This window comes from Fundulus heteroclitus, chromosome 4 (assembly GCF_011125445.2).
Source record: "Fundulus heteroclitus isolate FHET01 chromosome 4, MU-UCD_Fhet_4.1, whole genome shotgun sequence".
NCBI classification, from domain to species: Eukaryota; Metazoa; Chordata; class Actinopteri; order Cyprinodontiformes; family Fundulidae; genus Fundulus; species Fundulus heteroclitus.
Window position 1 is genome coordinate 9,694,460 of NC_046364.1, and position 17,829 is coordinate 9,712,288.

Genomic DNA, 17,829 nt, shown 5'->3' on the forward strand with positions numbered 1-17,829 from the left:
TACAACAACCCACACAACCTCTCTACCCATTTTAAAACCATCCGATTAGTTTTTAAATAAGTTTCTAGCACATATTCTCAGAGTAATTTGAACCAACCAACAAGCTGAAATGTATAGGACTGAATTCAATACAGCTTAATAGGTTATACTAGATAAAGGGCTTCACAAAAGCCAAAGCCTCTTTCAGCTACATGCAAGACATGTCTTGGTAATATCTCATCACAGCCAAATTACTACTAGTGACAGTATGACCCCTGTCATGGGGCCACTTTTTGTTGAAGAATATTAAACATTTAAAACACTTAAACGTGTTGAGGCTTCATTACAGAGACTACAGGGGGAGTTAATAAGTGAGTCAATAATATTATAGAGGACCCTGGAGTTAGGATGGATCTCCAAAATTAGGGTCAGATTAATAAGGCTATTTTGCTTCCTCAACTGCTTCTTGATATTATGGTGTTAAGTCTCAAACGATAATGTGAGAGATCTGCACTGTCAGACCTCCAATAACTTGGTTATTTTACATTTATTCATCTATGCCATGAATAGCAGGTGTCATCTACAGATACTTTTGGTTTGAATTCAAATAAATTCCTCTATAACTGCCCACAGACAAATTATCTTATTTTGTTTCTAAACATATCCTTCAGAAAAGGAAGTGTGCTTTCTACATATATAACATGTTTGAATAGAAATGTAGAAACCTCAGTACCTGAAAAAGATTCATTCACTGGAACTTGTTCTCATTTTGCCATATTAAAACCACAAACTGCACTGCTGTATTGGGATTTTTAATGTGGTAGACCAACACAAAGTTGTAAATAATTGTAATATGGAAGGAATATGATACTTGGTTTTAAATTTGAAAAAAAAAAAAAATCTAAGAAGTGTAACAAATATAGGTGAATGTATTTAACCCCCTTTACCCCTTTAGTCCATATAAAAAAGTGCATGTTGCCTTTTGAAATAATCTAATTAGGTAGTCGAGTATAATAATTATGTCCTCATGTAGTTTCACTGTAGTACTAAAGTGGATATGTACATTAGGTTTAAACTGAAAATCCGCAGTAATATGGCCAATGATCTAAACTGATATGCCCAACTAAGGAGGGAATATTTGTTAATAGAAAAACCATTAGCATTATGGCTAAAAAAAAATGCGTGATAAGACAGACGCCATTGCTGAAAGAAAGTCATTAGAAATTCTGTTTGTAGATATCCAAAAGCTATATAGTGGGATACAGTAATATGTGGAGGACAGTACTCTGGTCAGATGAGACCACATTTACTGATTTTGACCAACATGAAACATAGTAGTTGCAACATTGTGCTTTAGTTGCTTTTCTTCAGTGGGGCAGGGAAGCTGGTCAGAGTTGACTGCAAGATGGATGGAGCTAAATACAGGGCAATCCTAAAGAAAACCTGCTAGAGGCAGCACAAGACTTAAACCGGGAGCAGAGGTTCACCTCCAGCACTACATTGACCTAAATATACCCCCCGAGCTACAATTAAATGGTTTCTAGATCAATCCATGTGTGTGTCTTAGAATTATCCAGTCTAAGTCCATACCTAAATCCATTTGAGAATCTCTGGTTAGACTTGAAAATTAATTTACCCACCCAGACAACGTAGATCCTATTTAGCAGAACTTGAGCTGTTTTGTTTAAAATGCAGTTTGTAGATTTGCAAAGCTGGAAGAGATGTAAAGATCGTCTGTAATTGCAGTGAAAGGTGATTCTACAAAGTTTAGAAGGTGAGTTCAATATATCTCTACTCTTTCAGATTTTCTTTTGAGGGAAACATTTACATTTTCCTTCTTCCTCACAATTCATGAACAGATTTGTATTGATGTATGACACCAACTATTTCTTGAATCCCAACAAATACATTGAGATTTGCGAGGTTAAATGATGTATCCATATTGTTAAATGTACAACCATCATAAAATTAACTATATACAAGCGGTGCAGATTTGTTAAACTTCCTTTTCCCCTTTTCTTTGTCCACAAAAGTCACTTTTTTGAAAGATATCCTAATTTACTGAGCAGCTCATTGCTAGTGCTCGGTGAGTGTGGAGTACCATTGCTCACAGCTGGACACATACAGGAGCACCCACTTTTTCTGGCAGGCATTTGCTGCTGCACGCACTTCACTGATGTTCCCTGCAATAAATATTTACGGATGCTTCCTGGCAGCCAGATAGGGTCCTTGGAGCCAGATGTTCGGTATTTTTCAAATCTTTTTGATGTTGCCTCACTTTGCATTACACTAAAGAAGAGAGGGAGACGTTTAAGTGGTAGAGTCAGTGTAGTTAGTCGTGAACTAATAGCCATGAAGAACTTATATTGCATAATCATCATGTAAAGACAGATGTCTTTCTGTTTAAATGTAAATTTAACCATAGTCTAAAAACCATTCTCTGATAAAAGGAAGTAATTGACTTAACCCTTAAAAGGCAATTAGAATTGCATTAGGCAGATTTACATTACTGTTTTCTAGAAGGCCATGTTTTGCAGCCTTTTACAAGGAATGTTGCTAATGGTCATGATTCACATCCGCTTGGTGTATCTTGACTTGTATTATAGCTAAGGCATAGCATTGTAGAGCACTGAGTCAACTCAGCTAAGCCAAGAATAACATGTTCAAGCTAACATATGGCGCCTCAAAGAGACCTAAATCGGTTCAAGAAAGAGCCAAAAGTTTATAAATAATAAATAACCAACAGTAAATTATCCATAGTTCTCTCCATCTATCCTTGCACCTGTTATCTTCATCTCCCCAAATCCAACTCCCTCTCAGATTAATTGGCAAGGTGGTCATTAGTATCCAGCGAAAGCTTTGGACGCAATGGGAGATGCAGTTAATTTGGATAATATCACTGCCACATGTCGTCAGCAACAGACTAACAGGAGGCAGGATTCGAGGAGTGGGCTGCTATGCACACAACCTGGTGCCAGCTGCGAGGTCTGAATGAACCTTGAACAAAGAGTTGTCTCTCACTCTGTCTCACTTTCCCTCTTAATGTTCTCACAGCAACATCTGTGTTACCTGGCTCTCGCACGCGCTATAAATAACACTGCAAGTGAAACACAGTGGCCCTCTGTGAAAAGCTTTAATAAAGCTTAAGGGTGCTGGGTGTCACCAATAGGGCACGTGCTGATAGATTGGGTCATAGCTTTAATTGAAGTTTATTGTGGATTTCAGGTGTTTTGAAAAGTAACCTAAAGGGTGATTGAGCACAGAGCAGGCACTCTCACCAGTTCAGCTGTTAAATTGCTGTAAGACTGCAAAGACACAGGTGGCAGAACTCCAAAATGGCAAAGCCAGGGGCAGGATGCATGGACCGGCAAATTGTCCGCACATTGTCATGTTTTGTGTTGCAGCGTGGCTGACAGGGCCTTTAAAAGTTTGTTGGTGCCGGCAGCAACATTGGTCTGCCGGTGTGTGATAGAGTTGTGGTGTAATGAGGAATAAATTTGGAGATTTATTTGATTTGATTCAGTGTGATTCATTGGTAGGAATGGATGTAGAAAGTACATTTTCTCTTTCTGCTAATGAGAGATGTTCACCCAGTGAAGCTTTTAGAGATGCAAGCAAGGTCCACAAAGTTGAACATGAGGCCCTGGGGGGTGGGGGGATTATCTAACTACCAAACAAGCGTTTTATGGTTCCATTATTTTTCAACTCTCGTTCACACATTTTGTTTCTTAGATCAGCAAAAAGCAGAGATGAGTGCTGAGGTTTCATTTCTTATCGGAATGTAGATTTTGAATGTTGTATGTTGCAAAAAGAAAGTAAATGACTGGTCTTTTGTATTTATTTATTTCTTCTTCATTGCCCCAGCTTGTTACTTGTGTTGTTGTAAGCCTTTGTAAAGGATTGTAAAAAGTGTCTGTTTACCTGTTTCTAAACACTTCACCATAGTCTCTTTCCATCACAGTAATGCAGAGATAAAAGCATTATCCCATTCCACTGCTGGAGTTGAGTTCTAATCCCTCAATTACCATTGTGCATTTTCCCCTTCTGTGCATTTTGCGCCCTATAGAAAATCCAATAAAGGAGATCTTCACAAGTCAAGTGTGTTGTTAAAAAAATTAAATTAGTTTTTGAACCTGTGACAAATTCCTTAGTGTTACCTGTCAAAACTGATGGCTCCCTGTTGACCCTTATCAAATTTGGAGAATTCATTTTCTCTCCAGGTATTGGAGTCGTGCTGCGGAGGTTATTTTTCTGTTTGTTTCTCAGCTTGTGATTTTCTACAGCTAGTGCCTGTGTGCCAGTAACTGTTCCTTCATTATCTGGCCTCATACTTCTTCTTCTTTAAGGTGATGGGGACATTTGATTCTTTGCAGGGTTCTTCAACCTGTGAGTCTGGAGTCAAATGCTGCTCTTTGGACTCTTTACCATACTAAGTTTCTTTGTTCAGAAATGGTATTAATGGTATTAATATAAATACAATTGAAAGTCTAATATAATAGTTTGGTAGTGTGTTATTTTGTTAATGAAATACCTATATAAAAACTCTGAAACAAAATGGCACATGACTGAATGAAACATGAATGATATTAGTGGAACGAGGAAAAATTTTCAGCCATTTTGTTTTGTTATTCTGCAGCAAACCATGTTTTTTTAATTCTTTTTATTCCATAAATATGAATGTTTAATTTCATATTATATAAATCATCAAATAAACTAACTAACAAATTATGGTGTTTCTCTTTGAAAGAAGAAAAGCAAGAAGCACCTTGACTAACTTACCGTCTTGTGGTGTCTCATGGCGACTGCTGCTAGCATTTTCATTTGATACTGTGATTGGCTAAAACCAACCTTTGGTAGGTGACCAATAGGTGTTGCTTCGCCCAATGAGCTCAGCAAGTTCTGCTGAATGTCCATTCTTACCCCAAACTGATTATGGCAGCAATCCCAGATTGATAATGTGCAGAACGGAGTGCTACATATTATCAATCTGGAAGGGTAGGAGCAGACTAACTGCGAAGTAGACAAGTCTTTCTGTGTCTAGGGAGTGCTCCTGGAGACCTTTTGTGAATCTATGATGGCCTCAACCATCTTCTATGGTGCAATTTGTTGGAACAAGCAACACTATAAACTACCTCAACCCAGCGCAGGTCGCTGGAGACAGAATGATTCTAGTGTTTACATCCCAGATGAGTTTGCACCATTTTTGCATTTTATGTAAATAGTCTGTTGTTGTGTGAATTTATTTTCACTTCTTCTGTCAAAGCATTTCAGACTTACTATCTAGAGAAGATGGTTGCCTACGTGTGTCAGGGCAGTCTAGTTGTAATCCAGATATATTCAATTATTTGTTGTATTATTTGGTTGAGGTGAAAGGGCTCAGACCTGCAGAGAGAGTTATACTAGTTAAGAGTTTTGACCAAAACATATCACAGTGGGTATATTTCTGTGCTGGTGTCTGAGACAGAGCTCTCTGCTGGAAGGAAGGAGACCTAGCCAGACTTGCTTTATTTGGAGTCACAGTGCAGTGACTACAGACAGCCTCAGGCGTTCACTGTCACAATACTCATAATGCATTCTTCATGAGGTATTAAAAGAATATAAAATACACATATACACAAGGCAGAAAATGAGTGAATCTAAATGCCAGGCCCATGTGCTGTGGGCAGGTTTGAGCAACAGTGCTGCAGGAAGATGTTTGCTCACTGCCAACCTCATTAAATCTAACCGTCCAGTCCCCTAAACTACCCTACAAAGAATGAAATGAAATTAGAACAGGAAAACCGGTGCTGTTAACACTGCCATATTCAAGTATTGATTTAACTAATTAAAATGGCGCCAAGGGAGAAACAGCAGATGGGTCTCCTCTGGCCTGAGGTGGGGTGCTGGCTGGCTCTGATAGGTTTCCATCTGAGATATGTTTTCCCATGGGTCCTTGCTGTTGCTTTCCATCATTGTAGACTCTTCTTCAGCCAAAAATGCCTTCTGTAGTACTAAAATACCGTCTATGAGACTAATTTTGGGTAAATTGCATAAACTCTTAACAAGGGTTTTCTCCATTAACTCATGCATATTTATGGGTTTCATGCAGCTGGATACAGGGTGAAAGGAGGTTTATTGTGTGAAGAAATCACACAATCAGTTTAATCAGAGAATTGTGAGAAATCAATAATGTTTGCAGGGTATATATATATATATATATATATATATATATATATATATATATATATATATATATATATGTATCATTTCAAAATAAGATGGTTTAACCAAACGGAGTTCAATGCAGTTCAGTGTATTTGTAACATTAAACGACAATTGTTAATTTCGAGAATTTTCTATTGGTAATCCTCTCCAATAACAATGGACTTTAGCAACTTTAGTCTGTCTTTGCATTTTACATCTTGTATTCTGCTAACAAAAAAAATTTGTGCTCCGCAAGATTTTAGCCCCTGTCTGTCTTTGTGTACACACCAGTTGTCTGACATTTTTAATTTCCCCACATCAAAAAAATATGTAAATTTTAATCAAAGCCAGGATCTCAGTTGTGATTATGGAGTCCTCTCCTTTTACTTTGCCTTTGCTTTCATGATCTTACTAATTATATGCTGACTGCCGCCCCCCACCCCCCAAGCGGTTTTTGTCCTTCTATCCTGGTGGTACTCCATGGTCTTTTCCAGCATGCACTGACTGTAATTAAATAGAGGCCTGGTCCTCTTGACAGTGACTGTGGCTGCTTTTTGTGCCTGGTACCCTCATCCTCCTCCAGTTTTCCTGCTATATCTGTCTTTCACTCACACATAGACTCTCTCTCCCCTCCTTTGTCCAAATGAGGAACTGATTCTAGTCTGTGCCTTTCAAATGATTTAATTGGATGCAAACTCAGGAGCACGGACATCAATATGGAACTATATCTGCCATAAGGAAGAGCCATTAGTCAATACTTCATCCTCTACATGCCGAAGGCTTTTGTCAGACCTAATTACCCGGCACTATATTCAGTGAAGCTTTACCAGTGGGGGACTGGCACTCCTGTGGGATCTGGTTAGGATCACAGTTCACTCTCAGTGTATACAGTGGAGTTGGAAAGTTCACAAAAGCGAGGAGCACTCACTGTTCTCTTCCATTGAAAGATGACAGCTAAGTGAATGCACTCATGCAAGGTGCATATATTTATTTCCATTTGCTCCTTTGGTATAGAGATATTAGATCTTAAAGCTGGACTAATGTCAACTGGAAATCTGTGACAGATTTCTATCTCATCAGGAAAAGCGAGATGTTTACATTGAAAAAGATTAAACTGTGTTTATTCACAAATTTTCAGATGCAACGAAAAACTTCAGTTTGCATTAGATAACATCAGCTTTATTGTATTGCTGAAGTAGAGGAAATATACATTCCTGGTTAATTAGTACTACTAATACTACTGCAAAACCGCTGAAAATTGTGATAGGTAGCATTTATTTCTAGCAATAGACCTAAAGTACCAAGTAAAAGCATGCACATCTCTTAAAATTTTCCACTTGATAATAATAATCATTTCTATTGTCATTGTAACGTACAATCCAATGAAATTTGTTCTCTGTGTTTAACCTATCCCTCGGGGAGTAGTGGGCTGCTACTGTGCGGCGTCCGTGGAGCAATCTGGTGTTAAGGGTCGTGCTCAGCGACCCAGAGTGGCAGTCTGTGGGAGTTGAACCTAGAACCTCCAGGGCACAAACACAATGCTCAAACCACTACGCTACTACTCCCCTCACTGTATTTGATACATAATACACAACTTTCCATTTTTTGAGCAAATCAAAATCTAAAAGGTGTTGCTTGTATGTGTTTCTTCTGTTTAATTTGATACACCTAAAATAACAAATTAGTTCTGGTAGTAACCTAGTTAGTAAATTACTGTGATACACATTTGTATTGATCCCCCTATGAGACTAAAGTTTGTAGAAAGACTTCTTTGTACAGCAAGTATTTTGGGGATTGTTTCTACCTGCTGTACCCATAGAGATATAGGTTGCACCACCTGGAAAGCTGGAGTCAGAGAACATCAATTTTCAGGTCTTAAAACAGATAATCAGTTGGACTTAGATCTGAACCCTGAACCGGGCTTTCCATCATATGAATATTCTTAACACTGACAACGTTCCTTGTCTCTATCAAAGAAAAACATCAGCACATGTTGCTGTTGTTTTTGGTTTCATTTGGCAGTGTTTTATGCTACATATATAATGTTTTACATGTAGAACAGATGCGACAGACTGGCGACCTGTCCAGGGTGTACCCCGCCTCTCGCCGATTGAATGCTGGATATAGGCACCAGCAACACCCGCGATCCCATGAGGGATTAAGCGGGTCAGAAAATTAATGGATGGATTTCTGATCATTTTATCCGATATCATTCCTCCTTTCACTCTTCCAAACAGCCAGATGTGTTCATTAGAGTGCATTACTGGTGGTTGTCCTGTTGTTACATTCTCCCGCCAGAGAGAATGTAACAACTTTATCTTGGAATACTTGGTTCCTTTTCTGATAAATGTTACTGAGTGGAATCATAGTAAGTTTATATGTTCAGATGATGGATAGAAAGATGCTCTCAGAGATGCTCGGGATTTTGTTGTATTGTCTAACCCCTGACATTTGGCAACTTTATCCTGACCTGCCTGGTACGATCCTTGGTCTTCATGATCTTATTTATTCATTGATGTTCTCTAACCAACTTTTGAGCCCTTTGTATAAGCAACTTAAACAAAGCTTAACTATTTGCTCTTTTGTTCACTTCTTATAGGAATTAGTTGGATTTTTGACTAAAGGGAGTTGAATACAAATACCAACCTCACTTTTCTCCATTGCATTTTTATAACACTTTGAAAACTATGTGTCCTTTAGGTCACTTCACATTTATGTGCTGCTTAGTGTTGGTCTATCATTTAAAATATCAATAAAATACATTGAAGTGGGTTGCTTTAATATAAGATAACATATTTAACAAAAACATTGATGGCATATGATTACCGTTCCAAGGCTCTGTGTCATTTGAATGATTAGGAGTGACATTTTTAACAGCACAGTCTTAAAGCCTTAGTTGCATATGGCATTAACCTTGTAAACTATATGTATCCCCACAGGGGGCCTCGTCCAGCCTGGTGGTCAAATTTGCCGACACTGATAAGGAGAGGACCCTGCGCAGGATGCACCAGATGGCGGGCCAGCTCGGCATCTTCAGTCCCATGACCATCCAGTTTGGGGCCTATGGCGCCTACTCTCATGCTGTAAGTCTCAGCCCAGCGGGAGAGGAGACGGTGAGCTTTAAAGAAAGAAAAGAAAACATTTTTTCTGATTTGAGGTTTGAAATCACTTTCTCTCCCACTAGGCATGTGACACTCTCTATGAGCGCTTTCATTTTCATTCAGTTTTATTGTTTCGTTGATGTGCTTTCTCTCTTTGTTCTTTCCTTAATGTGCTTGTCATATTTTCTCTCTAATTTGAAGTATGTGTCATGATTGCAAATCTACACTCCAAATGCTGTTATATTGATCTTTCATTCCTGTGCTTACTGACCTGCATGAGAATTTCAACTGCTAACTCCAGCCTGCCTCTTTTAGACACACTTTTCTGCTCAAGAAGAGGTGTATTTTATTACAGAGAAGAGACCCGTTCACCCCTTACGCCCTTTTCTGTCAGCCCAGCCCACCCCTATTTCATATTCACACATGAAAGTCACAGTCTGAGTTAGGAGTCTGTGAGATTTTACACTCACACAGTAGCTAACAACTCTTCCTGACAGGTGAGAATCGCCCACTCGCGCACTATCTCTCGAACCCTGCCACTGCAGCCCCCCCTCATATATACAGTCATATAGATATACATAAAATTCTGCATCCTTATCGGTTTGAGTCGCTTTTATCTTCCTCCCGTGTAATGAGCACAAGGCCAGAATGGCCTTGTAGTAGCCTGCAAGCAGAGCTGCAAGGCATCACAGATCATTCCATTCAAGAACAAGGCATGGACCAAACAAACAGTGATGTGAGAGTGAACATGCTCTAATCCTGCGGCTGTTTCACCCTCCTTTCCTTTTCTGTCCTTCCCTTCATCCCACTCACTATTCGCCTCTCCCCCCACTGCTCTTTAATCCTACAGCAGATGATGCAACAGCAAGCAGCCCTGATGGCAGCAACACAAGGGTCCTACCTGAACCCTATGGCAGCCATTGCTGCCGCGCAAATGCAGCAAATGGCAGCTTTCAATGTCAATGGCCTGGTGGCTACTCCCATGACACCATCCTCAGGTATGCTCCAACACTCAGCCATAACTTGCACAAGTCATACTCAGTGAGGGAAGTGACATTTGTAAAAGTCATAAAAAATATATCCCTTAACTTTTATTTTCTGTTGTTTCGTCTTTTGATGTAATTCATTTCAGTTTAGTCTACTTATATAGCACCAAGTCGCCAAACATGTCAAGCCAAGACACTCAATGAACAAATATAGCTCAACACATGTCTATGAAAATCAAATTAGGTCAAATCAATACTTTCCAGTCATACAAAAAGCTTCAAATTTAGTTGCACACATTAGAATGCAATATAAGTTTTAGCTATATGCACTTCATTTCAGTTTTAAGTTTAAACTTGGCAATAAAGTTATCTCCCTAAGCAGGTCCAGCTAGTTGCAATGAGCCAGTGAGTTTGGAGTCATCACGTCTGAGCAAGCATTTAGTGACAGCAGACAGGTGTCACTCACTTTTAACCGAAAGAAACCTTACGGAGAACCGGACTCACCATAAACAGCTACAACTACCATCAGATATTTATATAACTTTATGAAGGGGACATCATGCAAAATTCCACTTTTTTAGCCCTTAAATCCATTGTGTTGTGTACTTGGAGTCTCTTGAAGCGCAGAAAATTTTAATTCAGTCTGTCTAGGAGCTGCGTAGATTTCTTTATATTCTTTTTTGGGTCAGGTTTTTTTGAAGCTGTTTTCTCTCTTCTCTATTACATTTCTCTTAACAATTTCACCACAGTATTTGCTGCAGAGCTGCTAAACAAGGTCATGGACTTTCAGGTTACCAATCTCGAGAATCTACCATTTTTATTTCTCTGAGTGATTTTGTAGTCCGAGCTGAAGGATGCCGAAGCTACAAGTGGATAAGTCATCGCTTGTTCATTACACCGTCCCCCAGCATACTCCAAAAATGGTCAAACGGGATAAAGTGGAATGCTTTGCGACCTGAAGGGTGGTGGGATGTGAAGTACCTACTTTAGTTTTAAAGAGACCGCACTAAAGCGAGTTGCTCTCAGATGTACCTCAGAACAGCGGTAAAAAAGAGGGCAACATGGGGGGGGGGTTAACAAAGAATTCAGACCAAAGAAGTGCAGTTCCACTTTATATAAACCGCAACTGAATGATTTCAATGTGAAAACGAAGAACTAAAAAGCGTGATACGTATGTCTCTTTTAGAAATAAGAATTCATCTTTTTTCACGCTGTCTTAGATTCAATTAGATTTAGGTCAGTTAGGATGACTAGAATCATGTCTGTTTGCTAAATGCGAAAAATACTGAGGGATAATCTTTAGATTTGGGTTTGATTTTATGTCAGACAATGAGAAATCAAACATATCTTTTTAGATGGTGTATTTAAATATCTGATGCCAGCTGTCACTCAATTACTGGTATCATCTAAGAGTGAAACACAGCTAAGTAAAGAGGAGCTGAGCCAATTATATTATCAATGAAATTAAAAATAAAGTACACGTTAGTTCTTTCATTTCCTACAAGATCTCCTTTGATATTGTTGATCACACTTTTTTAATTAATAGGTCAAAGAGGTAGTTGGTCTATGTGGTGTGGCTGAGGAGTGGTTCTAATCCTATCTTTCTGGCAGAACATTTGTGTTTAAGCAAACCAGATCATGTCAGATTCCAAAAACCTGCCTTATGGGTACCTTTCACTTTTCAACCGATACGGTACCATTACCCGGTACCTGGGAATGGATACCGGTACTTATTTACAGTACTTTTGTGTGCTTATGTAGTAATACATGTTAGTTCATTAGTAAAATCTCTATAGTTTTCAATTTAACATTTATTTCCCAATATATACACTTGCTTGGATCTACAAATTAACCTTATTAAATCATTTATGAATTTTAATACTTTGCATGGAAAATAATTCAGGCAATGTAATAATAAGACAAAATTATACCAAAACAGCAGTTATCAGATGCATAGAGTGAATGGGGTGAATACAGAATTGAAGCTGTGTGTGAATAAAATTCAGGGAATGGTTTTAGTGCAACAGTTTCAGAGAAAAAATAAATATAAAATACCGTAGCGAGTGTAATCTGCAGCGCATCTTGGAAAGTGGAGCCATACTTCCGAGACCTATCAGCCATGCTTGCTTTGTGTACTGGGCCAGGTACTGACATCATTACGCTCTTATGTGTGCAATGCTATGTTCATGTTCAGTATGGAAAATTGCCCACTCTTCCACTCAGTGTCACTGTGATGCGTTTAGGTACCAAAAGATTGTACCGTTTGATTTCATGTGAACCGGTACCTGATAATACCGACCGGATTTTGTCTGTGCCAATGAAAGTACTGAATACGGTACCCATCCCTACCTATGGGGTACCACAGGGCTCAGTCTTGGACCTATTATCTTTGTTTTGCATATTATCGCCCTGGACAAATAATTAGGAAGTCTTCTGGTGTGTTTTATCATTCCCATGCTGATATACAGCTCTACTGTTCTTTGAAGCCAACGGCATATTTAAAGTTGTCCTCCTTGATAACCTTTTAGTAGTATCAAATAATGGCTGTGTGACAACCTCTTGCATCTGAAAAGGTATGCCCTGAGAACCAAAGGTATGCCCTGAGAACCAAATAACTGAAATCAAGCAGTGCCTTGGTGCATTGGCCTCTTCTATCCAACCTAACCTCAGACACCTTGATATTATTTTTGATTTAGCCATGTCATTGGAGTACCTTTATATTGAATTAACCAGAAAGAGTTTTTTTTCTTCAGCTACAAAATATTTCTAAGCTCTGAACTCTTGTGTCAAATACTTACTTAGAGAGGATTATTCATGCTTTTTTTTCATCTTGTCTTGAGCTTTTTTATGTGTTTGAAAGATCTTGACCATCTCCAGTCAATTCAGATTGCTACTGCAAGGCTTTTAACCATCACACAAAAGAGACAGCACATTAATCCAGTTTTATTCTATTTCCAAATGAATGTAAATGTTATTTCCACCTTTATTTAAACATTTTAGTCTTTGATCTTAGATTCCTGTGTGGTCAAGCCCCTATCTATTGTATACCTTCCTCAGCCTTACACCTATTTATGCAGTCTGAGATCTTCCAGTCAAAGGTTAGGTGAAAGTTAAGTTTGCTTACTTATGCTTGGGTCTATGCTCTGCTTGCACTGTAAAATCAGGCTATGAGAGTATTAAATTAAATTAAAATAAGCATAAGCTTGTGCTGAGAGAAGCTTGGTGATAGAAGATGTAGCACAAACTCATACACTATTGGCAGACACATTATGGTTTCTACCTCTTTTTCGTTCACACATTATCTCTTCGTTCTTGCTCTGCTTGTCACGTTTTCCCTCTGTGTCTCTGATGTTGTGTGTTTTCTGGGAACACAGCCAATCCAATAACTTAGGATGCAGAGTCCTTGGCTTATACAATATAATAGCGAAGATTTGTGTGAGATAATCCTGGACCCCAGTCTGAACTATCTTTTTGGCCCTTGTCATAAGGAGCTTTGAAGGCTTGACACTAAGTAGGCAGGATGCCTGAAGGCAAGGCTGTTGCAAATGTATTATATAAAGTGGCTTGATGCTGTACCTGGCATTTGTAATCCACAAGGCCTACATATTCTTGTTAATACCTATCAAAGATAATCCTACATGACTTAAATGCCCTTCACCCAGATAAGAGAAAAAAAAAAAAAATTCCGTCAGCACAAAAGGCCACTGGCAAGGTGACAGACTTAGATTATTAGAAGAAAAAACACAAAGCTTTACATTTAGCATAAAAGGTGTATTTTATTAAATTGGGGTATTACGGAAAAGTTTGTTTATTTGGATGATTTAATTCAAAAAGTGAAACTATATATATGTATATAATAATTAGATGACATATTTATTACATACAGTGTTTGATTATTTTAATTCTAATGGTTATCAAATAAAAATTCAAAATTTAATTTCTAAAAAAAAATCACAAACTTACATACAGCCAGTAAAACAAGATTTTATTACAGAGTTGCTATGTTATGGCCATGTTTAGCTTTCATAATTATGGAGAATACTGTTGAACTGGCAGATGTCCAGCAGATTGTCAATGAAACCCCCCCCCCCCAGCCACAAAATCTAATTGCTCAAGAAGTTGGCTGTTCACAGACTGCTATATCTAAGCATAGTAATGAAAAGTTAAGTGGAAGGAAAAGTGTGTCAAGCTGTTCACGACCCAGAGACAATGTCAGAATTGACTTACCTCAACTTAGGAGAAAAATACTGGACTGGTGCTCAGTGTATTTGTCCTACCATATATATATATATATATATATATATATATATATATATATATATATATATATATATATATATATATATATATATATATATATATATATATATATATATATATATATATATATATATATATACATACATACATATACACGTATAATTTACAAGGCATGAGTATACTTTTAAGTATACAGGGTGCCGAGAGAGGAGTTGTGGTATCATATGAGAAAGTCTAGAGAAGCAGGTGAAAATGTTAGATTGGTGCAGGACATGTATAAGAGCTGTAAGACAGTGGTGAGATGTGCTGTCGGTGTAGCAGAGGAGTTCAAGATGGAAGTGGAACAGCATCGAGGATAGGCACTAAGCCCCTTCTTATTTGATGTGGTGATGGAAAAGTTGACAGATGAGGTTAGACAGGAATCTCCATGAACTATAATGTTTGCAGATGACACTGTGATCTACAGTGAGAACAGGGAACAGGTGGAAGAAAATCTAGAGAGATGGAGGTTTGCCCTGGAAAGTAGAGGAATGAGGGTTTGCTGAATCATAATAGAATACATGTGTGTGAATGAGAGGGAGCCAAGTGGAGCTGAAGTTACAGGGAGAAGAGATAAATATGGCGGACTATTTTAAGTACTTAGGGTCAACAGTCCAGAGCAACTGTGAGTATGGAAAAGAGGTGAATAAACCTATCCAAGCAGACTGGAACCGGTGGAGAAAAGTGTCAGACATGTTGTGTGATAAAAGAGTATCAGCAAGAATGAAAAGAAAGATGAACAAGACAGTGGTGAGACCAGCAATGTTGTAGGGTTTAGAGACAGTGACACTGAGAGATGGGAGGAAGAGATGTATGTAGCAGATATACAGGTGTTGTGGCTGTCTCTGGGTGTGATGAGGATGGATATGACCAGTAATGGGTGTATCAGAAGGACGGCTCGTGTCATATGTTTTGGAGGTAAAGGTAGAGAGGCCATACTCAGATGGTTTGGACATGTACAGAAGAGGTATATTGAGTACATCAGTAGAAGGATTCTGAGGTTAGCACTGCTAAGCAGGAAGTCTAGAAGACCAAAGAGAAGATTTATGGATGAAGTTAAAGACGACATGAAAGTAGTTGGTGTAATAGTGTTAGAGAGAGACGGATGACGCGCTGTGTTATACCTTGAAAGGGAAAAGCAGAAAAAAGAAGGGTATACTTTTAGATAGACCAGGATTTTGTCTTAAAAATAAAAAAAATTATTGCCCATATGTAAAATCCTAATTAAAGAAAATATTTTCAGGTTTCTCATTATCTGGAAGCCATAATAATGAAAATTAACAGGAAAAAAAACTTCAGAAATACCAGTCACTGTATAATGAATGAGTATAAAACTTTTTAAACTGAATTTACAAAGTGAATCAACTTTTCATGGTATTGTACTGTGTGTCATTGCTTTTTTTTGTTTTTTGTACGTCTGATTGTATTTTTGTCCAAATTGTGCACTGGCAAAATAAACCATATTTGCTCTCATGTTTTCATTAAAATCTAGAGGTGAGACCAGAGGTTTGATCCCAAAACAAAGCTAAAACGTTATAGAAAAGATTGAATTTAGTATGTTTTTTTTTTTTTTTTTGAATTTAGTATGGTTTTAATGGAACGTCAATTTGTCAATTGACAATATTACAAATTAAAAAGGAAAGAAGACCTTTCCCCGTGTTCAACCTTGATTGGTGTGACATCTCGGTTGTCTTATTGTTATTTCCCAAGCTTTGACTCAACAGGTAATTGTTTGTTCAAAAAATACATTGCATCTTTACTGGGAGTTTCAAACAACACATTTAGAGCCAGGTAGCACAGTTGAGGAAATGTATATTTCACCCTACAGGTCCCTGCAGTGGACTCTCTGAAAATCTCAACATCTACTTGCAGGCACCAGCACACCCCCAGGCATTTCTGCTACAGCCGTGCCAAGCATAGCCACACCTATTGGAGTCAACGGATTCAGTGCCCTCCCGCCGCAAAGCAACGGCCAGCCTACATCAGAGCCCATCTACACCAATGGCATCCATCCTTACCCAGGTGAGATATGCCAGATTCATGTGAATAAAACAAGACACACATTTGTAGCTACTAATGCCTGAGTCTGTTGCTTCATCTCCCACGATGTTACCTGCGTCTGCTGATCTTTAAATGTTTGACTATAATTGCATTATACTGCATCTGAAGAATAGAATCAGCTGAGTGCCATAAAATACGATCGCCATATAATAAGTGACAAATTGAATCAATTCATTTGAACAAAGTGTTGTTAAAAGTGACTTTTTTTTTTTACAATTTTTTCTGATTTATAAAAAAAAGCATTTAAGGCTCAGTCAACTGTGTCTTTGGCATATCTCTGAGTTGCCTGTGTCAGTATCATGATGAATCCATCACTTCATCCATCAGTCAATTATGGTTAATTTGATGCGTCTCAGCCTGTCCTCAGCCTCTTAATGTTGTCTGGGACTGATTCCTGAAGAACTGACAGACATCCACTCCCCGTCTTTGCATTATGCAAAGGCAGATGCAATCGTAATGAACTACAAAGTGGTTTGTTTGGCACATTGTTAATATTTGATGCAAACATCTGGGGCAAGCAGACATTTTGAAGAACTCTAAAGATATGACAACCCAAATTGCCCTCACTTCCTGTGTGATCCCACCTCCTGATGGATCTCTGGTTTGGCCAGTTTCCCCACGCCTTAATGTAATCTCTCTATCTTGCTGTTTCCCACTATTCTTGCTTTATTTCACTCCTTTCTATTTCCTTCAAAGTCACCCTTCATTCTCTTTTTTTGCTTTACATCTCTCTGCAGCACAGAGTCCAACGGTGACCGACCCGCTCCAGCAAGCGTATGCTGGCGTCCAGCACTACGCAGGTGAACTAACTCTCCTACCTTCTCTCCATTTTCATATGCTCCATTTGTCTTTATCCTCTCTTGACTCAATTTTTTGATTGGTCTCTCGAGTAGGCACTGTGACATGTAGAGATGACCAGATGACCAACTCATTTCTTTCAAGTAGCCTGCTTTAGGTTGAGATTATGAAAGGAATTTTAGCAGACTTCAATTTGTGTCTGACATCATCTCTCATTAGCGTAGTGTAATTCTCCCTTTCTTTCTTAGTGTCTCTGCTCAGTTCAAATGCACCCCACTCCCCCTTTTTACCATTCTTTTTGTGTGGTGATCCACCAGACAAATGAGCCCTGGCTCCAAGTCAAAATGCAATTTATTTATGCGATGTCTTGAGGACCCAAATGAACAATGGAATAATGATTCCCGTTTTGTTGTGTCAAATAT

The 17,829-nt window shown here is 38.4% G+C and overlaps 1 protein-coding gene across 9 annotated transcripts in view; it reads left to right on the forward strand.

Moving 5' to 3' along the window:
- si:dkey-205h23.2 (CUGBP Elav-like family member 6) overlaps positions 1-17,829 on the forward strand; it is a 181,533-nt gene that overhangs the window by 141,207 nt on the left and 22,497 nt on the right. For 5 of the 9 annotated variants that reach the window (XR_002428486.2, XM_036136033.1, XM_021319353.2 and 2 more), the window contains 4 exons: positions 9,102-9,275; positions 10,114-10,261; positions 16,421-16,570; positions 17,347-17,409. Coding sequence is in view for 8 of the 9 variants with exons in the window: in XM_036136033.1 (XP_035991926.1) it covers positions 9,102-9,275; positions 10,114-10,261; positions 16,421-16,570; positions 17,347-17,409 (535 nt within the window). In the remaining variant the exon portion in view is untranslated. The remainder of the gene's footprint in view (positions 1-9,101; positions 9,276-10,113; positions 10,262-16,420; positions 16,571-17,346; positions 17,410-17,829) is intronic. The other 4 variants (XM_036136035.1, XM_036136034.1, XM_021319351.2 and 1 more) reach the window with 3 other exon arrangements.